Raw genomic sequence first — 15,198 nt, 5'->3', positions numbered from 1 at the left:
TCCATATCAATTAGTGATAGCATTAAGCTTTGTGAAAAGAGTTAAACCAAAATAACAATAATTGAGATAACTGCAATTATCGAATTCTGTTCCATCGATTCCCTTTAGGTTAAAACATGTCAATATATTGGTCAAAGACTGTCACGAACAATTGACCCAGAAAGATATTAACCTAATTGCTACTTGTACCATTATTCGTGACAATTACGGATCACCAAACTATGGATAGCAGTAGAAAAATCAACATTAATTAATTTGTCAAACTAATTAACATTAACATTCAATGAGAATATGCACAAGAACCAATGAATACTTGAATTAAAAAGCAAGAGCTTGAATTAAATACAGAACCTCACGATGACACAATCAAACCTCCCCCCTTGAACCAGAAAAGAAAAGCTTAGCTGCTCATGAATTTCGATTCCTCCATGCTCTGCTTCTCAATAGGCCGAACTGCTCTTCTTGGTAGTTTGAGTTGCTTGATGATTTCTTGGATGCTTGATTGATGCCTAGAGCTGGTCCACCCCCCTCTTTATATAGCTAAGGGAGAGGGCTCTCTCTAACTCCTTCTAGGAGATTAACTTCAAGTCTTGATCTGTTTTGAACTCATCCTATCATATCTCTTATCTAGTGATCTAATCCAATATTCTTACCTTTATAGGATTACATTCAAAGTTTAAATCTAATAAGACTCTCTTTTTGGAGGTTACATTCGAAATTGGAACTCTAGGCTCTTGAATTCGAGTTGGGCTGCCTTAATATCTTGGGCAGCTACAAGGCTCTTCTGCGAATTGGACTTCAACTGTGAAATGGGCTTTGCTGTGAACTTGCTCCGACTTAGGACCCGGTTTCATCTTCAATGCGGACCGAATCTGTCAAAACCCAAAACATAAAAATTTTGGGCCTTTCTTTAATCTTTCTGATGCCTCTTGAATTATCCAAATCAGACTCCAGAATTGAGAGTTATGCCCAGATTACTGAATGATGTCGAAACTGTGCAAAATCATCCGATTTGCCTTGTTTTCTTCCAATTGCCTTCTTGCTTGCCCTGAATCGAAATACCAGAGTAATGAGACCAATTAAGTGATAAATTAATGAAAAAGAGTGAATATTTGAGGATAAAAATAGGGTACTTTTTAGTCTCATAAGAAACAAAAATGCAAATCAATTAAAATAAAAAAGCAGGATATGATGTAAGAGTGTTGACAAAGCACAAAAGCATAGCACATTCAGATGAAACTAAAAAACCAATTTTTCATTGAGTAAAATAAAGTCAAACTTATTAAAAAGAAAAACATAATTCTAACGTTAGTTCAAGTCTTTTTTTTTTGAGTCAAGTTGAAATTCTACTTGTTGAAGTTTGAGTAGTCCAGAAGATCTCTCATTCCTTATAAAAAGGACCATTACTCAAATGTTGGTACTAACAATCCACGGTTAGCACATTCTAAGGTTCAAACCTACCTTTGGCATTTTCTCTACAAAGTGACCATTCTAAGATTCAAAATCACATCACACACTAATCAGCCTTAGATTTTACCATTACACCAAGCAATGACTGACAATTGCCCCCCAAGCCATTAGTTCCTTTCTACTTATCCTCATTACTACAAGTGGGAAAGGCATGCTTATTGCACATGGTATTCATATCAGATAGAAAAAGAAGAAACCCACTCTATGCATTTCTTTTCTTTTTTTCATATATCGAAGCCTTTCATGAAAGTGCGCATCTGTTTTCTTTTATATAGTAATAGATTTCAAAATCATAGTTAGAAGGATGAATCTGCTCTTACAAATTACAATATCCCATACATAAAGCATGATTATTCTGATGTTTTCTAGAAATTCCTTGGAATGCAAGCATTAAATAAATATATGTGGTGTAAATGGAATATCCATAATTTACCCTCTCAAACGAATTCTTCCCCTTCATTTGCAAAGGAAAGTTACTGTCTTGCCTTGCATGGTGAACCAATCCTTTAAATATGTACCAACAGATACAATCCTCATCTCACAAGAACAATACTCTCTTCCAGCCTTACAAATAATTAATACAACCTACAATTGCAGCTTTTTCAAAACTCAAGTAGGTTCTTCGTAACCATTAGAGCTATCAACTAGTCGGGTATAGCTAAGTATCCAACAGAACTAAACCAACAAAACCAGTTATGCCAGTTCTCATTCTGTGGCTTGGGTCTCGATTAATAATTAGCTCAGGAGCGCTTCTTTCTGTTTCAAACTGATTATATATAGTTAATAATATATGTCTAATGGGGTAAATTTATGTCCAAATGAGTAAATTCCTTCTGTTAAATTTCTGTCTAAAGGGGTAAATTTCATAGACACTATATAGATATTTTTAGTTAAAAACACTTGTTTTATAAACACTATATAGATATTTTTTTTTGTCTAAAGGGGTCTATTGACAATTCTTTCTGTTAATTGGAGAAACTTTGCTATGGGTTCTAGAGATAGTTTAAAGTTGGCACTTGGTGACGCAGCGTGGAAGCAATGGACATCGGAGCTGGCTATGCAAGCACTAGGCGTTCGCTAACTCCTAGCGAATAACACCGATTTCTCTAGGAGAGAGAAAAGGTGGTGAAAACTCAAAGAAGAGAACTTGAAGAAATTCTGGGAAAATAGCAGTATTTATAATACATTTGGAAATTATAAAAGAACTAGGAAATAACAACTAGGATAGATCCAAATATCTAATCTGATAGGATCGAACTCTTCTTGGTTTGATCTCCACCGTCCGATCTCCTTGGATGCATGAATCATGGATTATCTTGCTAATTTTGGAGTTTTGTTGGAATTCTGATCTTTATTTCTTGATAATCTTGGAAGAGTCTTGCTTATCTTGATAATCTTGGAAGAGTCTTGCTTTATCTTGACCTTATCCTAGGATCTGCCGCCCCTAGGGGTGAGATGGGCCTTGTGATGGGCCTCCATCATTCTCCCTCCTTGGAGAGAACTCGACCTCGAGTCGTGACTAGTGTTAGACAGTTTTGTATGCCCTTAGCTTCAATCAAAATGATGTACTTTATGAGTTTATTGTAAATGAATAAAAGTACATATTTGATTCATGTTCCCTTTGTATGTTTCTGTGTAATACCCTTAAATTGGACACTTAATGAGACTCGTGTTAGTTTAGAATGTTCATAGCTAGTGGGTTAGTTTGGGGAGACCTATCCTGATAAGGCTGACACTGTTGTGCCACCAAGTCGGTTGGGGTGGCCTGTCTCAGCTGCCAAGGTGAGACCCTAGGTGCATACAGTGTAGGATTAATTGAATCTTTGAATATGACCAGATTTCTAGTATTGCCCTGGACCTTAGAGATTGATGGGCAAAACTGGAAAGTTACACCCGACCCCTAGACTCGATTATGATACTGCACTAGGTGTCGGATTGGACTGTATTTGATGTACCAATCAGTGAGATCCTTAGTGGGGGTCAAAACTTGGGTATGTTGGGACAGTTTGAGAAATCATATGAGTGGGTGATCATAGTGATAGGATCAACCCCTTTGTCGGACAAAGGTAATGATCGGGGATGCACTCTCACTGATGGAAACCAAGACTACTGGCAGCTGATTTCAGTCGTTGAGATTTGTTTTGCAAAATATATTTTATATGAGATATAAAAGTATATATATTATGGTTTCTAAAAGGTTTGCAAAAGTGTTTTAATTCCCGGGATCCATTTAAGTAGAAAGTGCAACATTGTTCCTTGCAGCCGAGGGAGAGGTCCTCTCTTGTCGGGCAGTGTATGATCCTTAAGGGCTGAGAGGTTAAGTGTAAGACCATTGAGGATAATACCTGATGGGCTAATCTTGCATCTACCCACAGTCCCTGGGTGTTACAAGGTGGCTTGGCCCAGGGACCACTTAGGGTAAGTGTTGGGCCCATGGAGCCCATTTGATGGGTTTCAGGGGGTGCACTGTCTTTAACAGTGTATTCGACCAGGCCTTGTAACAAAGGCTGGGCTGAACCCATGTGGCTGATGTGTAGATCAATGCTTGGGTCCCACGCCATACAAGGAAGCCCAACTGGGCAGTAGTTAGGAAGGTTAAGTGAGCACATAAGCTTTATGGGCCTAAAGCCCATTTCGAACTGGGCTATTAATTTAGTTAATTAAAGGGGCGAATTCTGATATGGATTAGCAGTTAGGATAGGGTCTTGATCCTATCCACTCAGAGAGTCCAGATCTGAATGTGATTCAGATCTAGAAATCTCCTAATAAGATTAGGATAAAGCTAATCTAATCTGCAGATAAGATAGGGGTTAATCCTTATCACCTAAAGAGATGTTTTGATCCAAATAAGATTTGGATCAGCAACTCCTAATTGGATTAGGAGCTGATCCTTTGGGGTTAGAACAAATAAGGAATGGGGCGGCAGCTTAGAAGAGAGAGATACTTACATTCTCTTGAGTGCTAAAAAACACAGAAGAAAGAATTAAGCAACCCTGCAAACTTATTTCTTGTCGCCTCCTTATTCTTGCCGCCCTGTTTACCAGTTCGATCTCCAGTTGTGGGAGAAGTCAAGATTCGATCTTGACATCAATTCTTTGAGAAAGAATAGATAGGAAATTGTGCTCACGTGCCATCCTGCTGTTTCTTGCAAAGGACAGAATTCTTGGAGAAGAATACTACTGATTCTGCTCCATCATGCACTACGCCATCTTCAGTGGGAGTAGTCTTTGGATCCTTCCTTGGGCGTGAACACCTTCGTTGGGAGATATTACTTCTCCGTATCAAGTATAATCTTCTCCTACTACTTTTGGTTTAGATTTGGTTCAGTTTATGGTTTAAGATTGATCATTGAAAATATGATTTTCTAAATAGGGATTGTGATTCCTAGTTGAAAGGGAGAGAAAAATTTTTGAAATTCGCCCCTTTATTCTGCAAGATTTGGGCGTCCATACGATGGATCTCTCATCCCTTCAACTAGGATTGGCAAGTGTTATCTCTGGCAGGTACCGGTGAAGGTCAGCAACGTTGAAGGTCTTGGATATACCCATATGATCTGGTAGGTCCACTACATAGGCATTATCATTAAGCTTCTTTATGATCTTGTATGAACCATACTTCCGAGGCTTCAACTTGTTGTAAGTACCTAAGGGAATTCTTTCCTTCCGTAAAAAGACCATAACCTCATCACCTACATCAAACACTTGAGGTCGGCGGTGCTTATCTACGGCCATATTGTACCTGGCATTGGATTGCTCTAGCTTTTGCTTCACGGCCTCTTGGACGGAGTGGATTTGTTCTGCCATCTGTTCTGCTAAGATACTGGTGCCAGGTACTCTGGGTAGGTTCACCAAATCCAGTGCATGGTTAGGGACCTTCATGCATACGATGGAGAATGGGGATCTGCCTGTAGAAATGTGTACTGCATTGTTATAGGCGAACTCGGCCTGGGCTATGACAAAGTCCCACTGTTTTGGCCTCTCCCGACATATGCTGCGAATTAAGTTCCCTAAGGTCCGGTTTACCACTTTTGTCTGTCCATTTGTCTGCGGATGGCCTGTACTGCTAAAATTAAGTGATGAATCAAACAACCTCCACAGGGTCATCCAAAAGTGACTGAGGAACCGTGTGTCATGATCTGATGTGATGGTCTTGGGTACCCCATGCAAGCGGACAATCTCCCTGAAAAACAATTTGGCTGTAGCGGATGCATCTGCTATTTTCTTGCATGGGAGGAAGTGAGCCATTTTTGAGAATCTATCAACCACCATGAAGACGGAGTCTATGTTCCTCTGGGTCTTTGGCAAGCCTAACACAAAATCCATGGACAGGTCTTCCCATATAGTAGTAGGAACGGGTAAGGGCATGTAGAGACATGTGTTTTGGGCTTGTCCTTTAGCTGTCTGACAAACATTGCACCTGCTTACTATGGTAGAACGTCCCTTCTTAATTTCGGCCAGTAATATCGCCCTTTAACTGCTTCTACTGTCTTATCCCTTCCCAAGTGTCCTGTTAATCCACCCCCATGCAAATCCCTGGTGATCTTTTCGCGAAGGGAGGTGCAAGGGATACATAGTTGCTCCCCTTTCATAAGGAACCCATCATAAATAAAGAAGTCCTCTGCTGGCTGCTTATTCACACATTTCTCCCATACCTGTTGGAAGTCTTCATCCTGGGCATATATGTCTTTTAGGCACTCAAAACCCACAATCTCAACACTGAGGGTCTTGATGAGAGCTACATGCCTGCTAAGTGCATCAGCCACTTTATTTTGCTATCTTGTCTTATATACAATTTTATATCGGAACTTGTCTAGGAAGGCAGACCATCTAGCATGCAATTCACTTCTTAATTGCTTTTGCCCACTAAGATATTTTAGGGCCTGGTGGTCAGTGTAGAGAACAAATTCTTTTGCAATTAAATAGTGTTCCCATGTCTTCAGGGCTCTTATCACAGCATAAAACTCTTTATCATAAGTAGACCACTTTCTCCTGGCTTCACATAATTTTTCACTGAAGAAAGCAATGGGTCTCTTCTCTTGGGACAATACAGCCCCTATGCCAACTCCACTGGCATCACATTCAACTTCAAATAATTTATTAAAATCTGGCAAGGCAAGAATAGGAGCAATACATAATTTTTCTTTTATGAGAGCAAAACTTTGCTCTTATTCTTCTCCCCATTGAAATTTACCCTTTTTCAAACATTCAGTAATGGGAGCCATGATACTACTAAAATTCTTAATAAAGCGCCTATAGAAGGTTGCCAACCCATGAAAACGCCTGACATCTATGATAGTAGATGGGGTCGGCCACTCCCTAATGGCTTTTATTTTTTTTTCATCTACTTTTACACTATCCTTGCTTATAATAAATCATAGGAATAATAAATTATCATTCATAAAGATGCATTTCTTCAAATTAGCATATAATTTATTTTCCCTCAATGCTTTCAGGACCTCCCTAATATGTCCCACATGCTCAGTGATAGATTTGCTGTATATCAAAATATCATCAAAATAGACTACCACAAAAATTTACCAATGAAGGGGTGCAATACTTGGTTCATCAACCTCATGAATGTGCTGGGTGCATTGGTTAGTCCAAAGGGCATGACTAATCACTCGAACAAACCATCTCTAGTCTTAAAGGCTGTCTTCCATTCATCTCCGGGACGGATCCTGATCTGATGATGTCCACTCCTAAGATTAATCTTTGAGAAAACTACAGTTCCATTAAGCTGGTCCAGCATGTCGTCCAGCCTAGGAATAGGAAATTTGTACCCAATGGTGATCTTGTTAATGGCCCTGCTGCCAACACACATTCTCCAACTGCCATCCTTCTTAGGTGTTAATAAGGCAGGTATTGCGCAAGGACTCATGCTGATTTGAATGTGTCCCTTTCTCAATAATTCTTCTACCTTTTCCCGTAAGATTTCATTCTCTTTAAGACTCATCCTGTAATGTGAGAGGTTAGGTAGACTGGCACCTGGAACAAAATCAATATGGTGCTGTATATCCCTCAAGGGAGGGAGTTCATTTGGTAACTCCTATGGAACTACATCATTGAATTCATCCAGTAGTCCCTGCACTTCTGCTGGGATTTTATTTTCATCATTAACATCTTCTCCTTTTACTACTAACAAATGGATTTCATGAGTATCCTTACATTCTTTAACCAGCATGATGATGGCTGATGGTAAGGAAATTCTTCTCATGTGCCTTTGGAGCACTTGTAATATTTTTTTCAGCCATGGGTAACAAAGTATAACATTGTACCCTCTTTTTCAAGTTGGTAAGTATTCTTCTTACCCATGCGCCTTGCCTCTGTATCAAACTGCCAAGGCCTCCCTAACAAAATATGGCAAGCATCCATATCAACAATATCACAATATACTTCATCATGGTACTTACCAATTGAAAGAAGTACCTTGTAGTGTTCTTCCACCCGTACGTCGCCTCCTTTCTTGATCCACCCAATTGTGTATGGGTTGGGATGTTTTTTGGGAATCAGCTGTAATTGTTTGATGACACCCCTGCAAATAATGTTTTCTTGATTGCCACTATCAATAATTAAATTAAATAATTTTCCCTTGACAGTACATCTGGTACGAAATAATCTGTGCCTTTGAGAAGTATCTTTATTTTTCTGGGACAACATTAATTTTCTTACCACATAAGTATACTCCTCATGTTCATATGGACCCTCTTCATCCTCCCCATCAGGTCCACAGTATACCTCCTCCTCAATATCTTTCTCTTCCACAGTCACTGGATCTATGTCCAACCTCATTACATTTAAAACATTTAATAGGAGCAAGCCTTGCATAAGGGTTACTGGGTTTAGGAGGGTTGGAAGGATTACCTCGAGTATGTCCTCCTGTAGTAGCCTTACCGGCGTTACTTGTGCTTGCCGGGTGAGAGGGTTGTACTATTGGGATTGATTTGTTCCTGTCGGCAGTTGCCGGTCTGTTGTCTCTCCTGCTGTACCGGCGGTAATACACTACGCGCCTTATCTTAGAACATTAATTCTACTTTCAGAGCTAAGTTCCTTGCTTCCTGCACACTAAGAACCATTTGTACACCAATTTTGTCCCTGATGGACGTTCTTAACCCGCTTAGATAATGGGCTGCCTACTGGTTATCACTTTCAGACAACTGGTTTTTTGCTGCTAATCTTAAAAATTCTGATGTGTACTCATTAACACTACGTGAACCCTATGCACACCGCTAGTAAGATTCAAACATATATTATTCATAGTCCGAAGGTAAAAATCTACCCCTGATTAATTGTTTCATGTGCCTCCAGGTTCGAACAGGACCCCTTCCTTCTCTGATTCGGGTCTCTCTCATTCATTCCCACCAAACAGATGTGCCTCCCTTTAATCGGAAAGCTACCAGTTTAACCCTTCGTTCCTCTGGTATCTCCATGTAATCAAAGAATTAGTTGACTTCTGTGATCCAATCTAGAAGTCCTTCTATGCCAAGATCTCCACTAAAAGTAGGAATATCTACCTTGAGTTTAAATTCATCATTATTCCTACGGGGATTGAAATTACCTTGATTGTGCCAATTTCTACCATTTCTGTCGTTGACGGGAAGAACTGGAGCACCACCAAATTCAAAATCATCATCACTATTGTCTTCAAGAACTAGACGTCGGGACGCAGTAACGACGGGTGGTCTGTCGTGGTCGTCTCCTTCGATCTGCTGTGGATTTTCCCTGTTCTGTGGAATAACCTCCCGTAACAAGGTTCGCAGTTGCTCAGTCACCTCTGCCAACCACTGTTCGGTGTTACATGTGGCCGTGCGCTGTTCTTCAATCGCTCTCCAAATAGCTTGTAACCCCTGATCACCATCACGGGGTGGGTTGCGACTGCTACCGTCTTGGTTGGCCATCTGATTGGGTGAACTCCCTGCTCTGATACCACCTGACACAGTGTGGAAGCAATGGACACCGGAGCTGGCTATGCAAGCATCGGGCGTTCGCTAACTCCTAGCGAATAACATCGATTTCTCTAGAAGAGAGAAAAGGTGGCGAAAACTCAAAGAAGAGAACTTGAAGAAATTCTGAAAATGTGAAGTATGAATTGATGAATAATTCTGGGAAAATAACAATATTTATAATACATTTGGAAATTGTAAAAGAATTAGGAAATAACAACTAGGATAGATCCAAATATCTAATATGATAGGATCGAACTCTTCTTGGTTTGATCTCCACCGTTTGATCTCCCTGGATGCATGAATCGTGGATTATCTTGCTAATCTTGGAGTCTTGTTGGAATTCTAATCTTGATTTCTTGATAATCTTGGAAGAGTTTTGCTTTATCTTGATAATCTTGGAAGAGTCTTGCTTTATCTTGACCTTATCCTAGGAGCTGCCGCCCCTAGGGGTGAGGTGGGCCTTGTGATGGGCCTCCATCACTTGGAGATCAAAGGGAAGCTTTTTGATTTCCTTTAAAATTGATTTATGTTGGACAGTGTTTTGGAAACTCTAGTAGGAGCGGTTGCACTTTCTCTTGTTCTCTCATCCTGTTGGGTCTTGTGAAACCCTAGTGTTTTTTTTTTGGGGGGGGGGTGAAGAGTAGCTTCTTGCTTGGGTTAGCAATTCTAGTTTAGTAAAACCCTAATTTAATTTCTGTTTGCATTCGTTTACTTAATGGAGCAAATTGAAGGAGAAATCAAATATACCATAGATTTCGGGTTTGGACATGGAGGGCTTGTGGAGACTCTATTAGGGGCAGTGACCACTATAGAATTGGATGGAACTAATTAATTATTTTGTGTGGTCTTAGTCTATGAAAATACATGTGTGTAGTAGAGGGAAATCGGGTTACATCATTGGGAGCAACAAAAAACCTACAGTAGATGATACTACCTATGAGAGGTGGATGTAGGAGAATTACACATTAGTAGGCTGGTTGGTAAATTCCATGCAACTACATATTAGTCAGCACTACCTGTGGATGGATACTACAAATATCGTTATACCCAATTCAAATTGGAGTGGAAAATGTAATAAAAAAGAAATGAGAGGTTTCTTGAAGGGAGGTTGGAAGGGTGAGAATAAATATAATTTGGTTAAAAGGTATGCAAGCCTAAACATTTGTTGCAACAAATGTTTCATGTCATAAAAGAGTGAATGACAAACTACTCTATATGCAGGTACATACCTGTGTGCTGACAACGCTACAAGAAAGAGGCAAGGCCTTCAGAAGATAGCTCAAGTGTCTCAACCAGTGTAATGGAGGCAAGGAGGATATTCAAAAGAAAGCACCACTTCTGGATATAACATTATGGGAGTGGTAAAATATTGACTTTTAGACTGCATTCCACCTCAGAAATCTGATTTGAACTGCAAGCCTCCAACAATTCAAAATTATAAATAGCTCCACCTATAACACTCATACCAGTCCGTGAATTGGCATCAATTCCGAGCTGATACCTACCTTCAATTGTATGGTGGAGCTAGGATTTCTGAGGTGGAGTGCAGCCTAAAAACCCCAATATTTTTTTGTAACAAAAGGCAAATCAATTAAAATAAAAAGTAGGATATGATGTAAGAGTGTTGACAAAGCACAAAAGCATAGCACATTCAGCATTCCCTTAAACCAGATGCACCAATAACCGATCAAACCAGATTAAAAACCAATCTTTCACTGAGTAAAATAAAGTAAAACTCAATAAAAAGAAAAACATAATTCTAATGTTAGTTCAAGTCTTTTTTTTTTGTCAAGTTGAAATTCTACTTGTTGAAGTTTGAGTAGTGATAGAAGGATGTGAAATGGGAGAAATTTGGAACTTTTACTGTCAAATCTTTAATTACATTTCCAGATTAGAGTAGACTATTCCACTAAACATCATTTAGTGTAAAAATGTTCCTTCAAAGGTAGCCTTCTTTGTGTGGACCACTTACCATAACAGAATTCTAACTAGGGATAACTTGACCAGGAGGGACATGCCTCTAGAGTCCAATAATTGTGTGTTATGTGACAAGCATGTCGAATTAGTTAACCACTTGATGTTGCATAATCATTTTGCCCATGAGATATGGTCAATGATTTGGAAATTTTTCGACATGCAAACCTATAACACAGAATCGATGGTGGACTTCATAAAAAAGTGGAAAGATGATAAGAGGGGAAAGGTAGCATGGAACATTATTCTTGCAGTAGTTTTTTGGTGTGTATGGCAGGAGATAAACTCAAGGATTTTTAAAAACAAAAGCAGCTTGGTAGACTCGGTTTTTCAAAAAATCTTGGGGAAATTGTTTTCCTAGATGGCTATGAACAAACTATGTAGGGAAAGAAATTTTTGTTCGTTTTTCATATTTGATAATCTTTTTGTAAAGTAGGTTGTGGGGGTGTAGGAATGTATGGGCATCGACTGTGTATTCCCCTTTGTACAATAGCTTGTTATTCTTGTTTTGGTTTTATCAATGAAATTATACCTTACTTTCTCTAAAAAAAAGGAAGTATGGGATAGTGTCACGAAGACCTATTCCCAATAGCTGAATGTTGCCCATGTTAAGAGTCCCAATGATGTATCATACTCTGTACTCCCTGTTGTACTGTATTTTCCTTCTTGTTAATTTCTTGCAAGGGCTTTTATGTAAATATTTATTTTCTTCTTTAGTTCTATAAGGACTTCTGTGTAAATATCTAATATTTCATATATATAATTGCTGGCTCTTGGGGTGGAGTTGATGGATTCGGTTTTATACCCCAGAACAGTGTTCTCTTCTCTTGTACGAACTGGTTATATGACATGGTATCAAAGAAAAGTTTCATTCTTGGTTGTTAAGACTGTTATTTGAGTGTTCAAATTGGCCTATTGGATCTGTTAAAGGCATCTCTTTGGGACTATTTTGATCAGTACAAGGTGAACAACGTTTTCTGGGAAAAATGCCATTTAAGTCTTATCATAAGAAGCCCTAAATTCTCACACTTCATCATGCATCATTTAAACCATAAAACACCAGGACAAGAGACATAATTATAAACTCTTTTAAACTAACCACTGCTATGTACTTAGTGGAATTCCATTGCTCTTTGGAAAAGCCTGCTTTTTCTTTCAATCTAGATAGTGTTACTCACTACAGCTGGTACAAAGACCCAAACACTACTGTTAGTGGAAATTTTTTTAGTATAATTTCTCACATAACATAATTCACCCAATTAGACTAATAACTGAGTTTTTTTTTTTGTTATTTGGGTAAGCCCATTCAGGAAATGACGTAAATAGTCCCTTAATTACATCTCTGCTAGGGGCAGAGAAAACGTTTTGATTCTGATTCAAAAGTAAAAATGGATAGAGTAAACTAAGTATCATTTCTCTACAGAATTTTCCTTTGAAAATTCTAGTATATATTCTTTCTTTGTTTGAGAAAAACACCAGCAAATAAATAAACAAACTTTTTAAACATAACAAGTAAATCGATATCATAAATAATCATATTTCATCAATAAGGCTGCAAATGGCCTTTAAATTGTGATTATGTGCATTTATCATGGTATGAAAAACCATAATCAACCAAGTTTCATGGACAAGGTTGTAGATGGTTTTCCCCCTCACACATAGGTTAATAGCTTGTGAGGAACCATAATCAGCCAAGTTTAATAAACAAGGATGTAGATGGTTGTCTCCCTCACATATGATTATAATGAGACAAGGAGAAGAAAAAGGAAATAATAAGAACAAAGAAGGAAAGTGTGTGAAAGGAGTATAAGGAAAGACATAAGTCTAATAGATGAAGTTGTAGGAGTATCATAATGAAGAGGTGGAGGAGGAATACTGCAATCCCTACCTTCTTCTTTCTCCTCTTCTCCCTTTTCTTCCACACCACAATCTTCTCTTCTTTCTCCTTTGGTTTGTATCTTTTTGCTGTAAATTCTACCAATTAAATAGAATTAGCCATCAAAAAGGCATTAGCCTCTTCTCCTTGTAGGAGAGGGGTTTATATAAATCCTTCTTCCTAGGGTGACATGTGTCCCCCCCACCACTGAAAGTGGTTAGAGGAGGGAAAATAACTCTCTCCTCTAGGGTGACATGTGTCCCCCCCCCCCCCCCCCCACTTCAAGTGGTTGAAGGAGGGAAAATTGTCCTCTCATTAGAATAGGACATTGACATCCCCTTAAAAATAATTGGGACACGTCACAAGAAATTAATTAATACTGATTTATTCTTTTAGGGCCTGCTGTTCCATTAAATGGGCTCTACTGCAGGCCCATTAAATGCTTATTGCATTACAAACAAGCCCAATTAACTTGGGGCCTATTGTTCATCAAACTAGACTGCGTGCCCCTTTCTATACTAAAATGTTTCAGCCCATCAATAAGACTGACTGGGCTTATAAGAAAGCCCTTTTTTTTCATTATTATTATTATTTTAAGCTATGTCTGGGAGTATCTTAATAACCTACTCCTAGTCCAGCAAACTTAAGGACTTAACAATGCCCTCTTGAGCATTGTGAGCTAAAAAAAATAGCTTGAGGTTGTAGTGCTCAAGCCATTTTTAATTGATCGGGCCAGATTTTTTGAATGACTTAATTAGGACTTAAAGTGGAAAATAAAAGTCCCTTCAATGGGCTAGAAATTGTAAAAGAAAAGGGCCTACACATATATTGTTAGGCTTTCTTTTATTATTATTATTATTATTATTATTATTATTGGCCTGTATGACTTAAGTGTGGCCCATTATCTAATGGGCCCAAGAAGCTTTTACATAAAGTTTAAAGAGTATAACTAAATGGGCTTAAGAAAATTATGAATGTGGGCCCATACATAAAGTGTGGTCCCTTGTTTTAAATTGAAGTTGGCCCAAGTTATGTGTTAATGGGCCTACAAGCTTTTAATGTAAATGGGCCTTAGTAATATGTTAACAAGACTTAAAAGCTTTTAAATAATTAAGTGTGGACCATTATTTAAAGTGTGGTCCCATACTCCACACTTGTCTTTATGGGCTTAAAAGAAAGGCCCAACAAGTTAAAAGGCAGCTAGCTGTCCATTAGTTAGGTAAACAAAAGTCCTAGTATGATTAGGACTTCTATTTAGATAAATATAGGAGCTAAAGAGGCCTAGCACATTTCTAACGTCCATAGCTCATTACTCCAACCAAAAGAGAAAAAAAGAGAGATTCAGCCTTATTGAGTCAATCCCTTTCATGTATAGGCTCCAAAAAGAAAGGTTGAATATGATTTCCCCCCCCCCCCACCCCCCCTTTTTTCGACTACTATTAACAACAAGAGGCTGAATATGATTCTGCTTCTTTTTTTTTTTTTTTAACTACTGTTAACAACAAAATTGTGATTTTTATCACTGATGAAAGAGACTTAATTTATTTATCTAATGTTTAGACTTAATTTATTCAGTTCTTATATTCCCCTAATCCTGGAGTTGTATTTATTTATCTAATGTTTAGAGTTGTGATTTTTTATCACTGATGAAAGAGACTTAATTTGATCTTAACATTGTACTTTGGGGTTGTTTTACAAACATTCCCATTCTCCCTAAGAATGTTCAAGGTCGCCCTAAAATATTAGGGTAAAATTATTTTAGCTCAAGACATTTAGTGATCTCTAGGTGTAGATCACAAACAAAAGAAAAAATCAGATTAAAAGTTCTTTAAGATCAGGAAGACTTTAATGGTTTTGATGATCTCAATGAGAATTAAAAACCCACATAATTATCATGGTATAGATGATTAGGATTAGTGGTTCTGATGGTCTCCAG

At 38.3% G+C, this 15,198-nt stretch overlaps 1 protein-coding gene across 5 annotated transcripts in view; it reads right to left on the bottom strand.

Annotated features, from left to right (window-relative positions):
- Nucleotides 1-226: 226 nt before the first annotated feature.
- Nucleotides 227-15,198, bottom strand: part of LOC148876975 (uncharacterized) — a 79,919-nt gene continuing 64,947 nt past the window's right edge. For 4 of the 5 annotated variants that reach the window (XR_016105078.1, XR_016105080.1, XR_016105079.1 and 1 more), the window contains exon 6: nt 227-1,048. Coding sequence is in view for 1 of the 5 variants with exons in the window: in XM_088964857.1 (XP_088820983.1) it covers nt 975-1,048; nt 9,025-9,364 (414 nt within the window). In the remaining 4 variants the exon portion in view is untranslated. Of the gene's footprint in view, nt 1,049-9,024; nt 9,536-15,198 lie in introns of all 5 variants that reach the window. The other variant, XM_088964857.1, reaches the window with a different exon arrangement.

This window comes from Nelumbo lutea, chromosome 1, assembly GCF_056320005.1.
Source record: "Nelumbo lutea isolate HS-2025 chromosome 1, American lotus-T2T, whole genome shotgun sequence".
Lineage (NCBI taxonomy): Eukaryota > Viridiplantae > Streptophyta > Magnoliopsida > Proteales > Nelumbonaceae > Nelumbo > Nelumbo lutea.
This window is presented reverse-complemented; position numbering and strand designations above follow the sequence as displayed.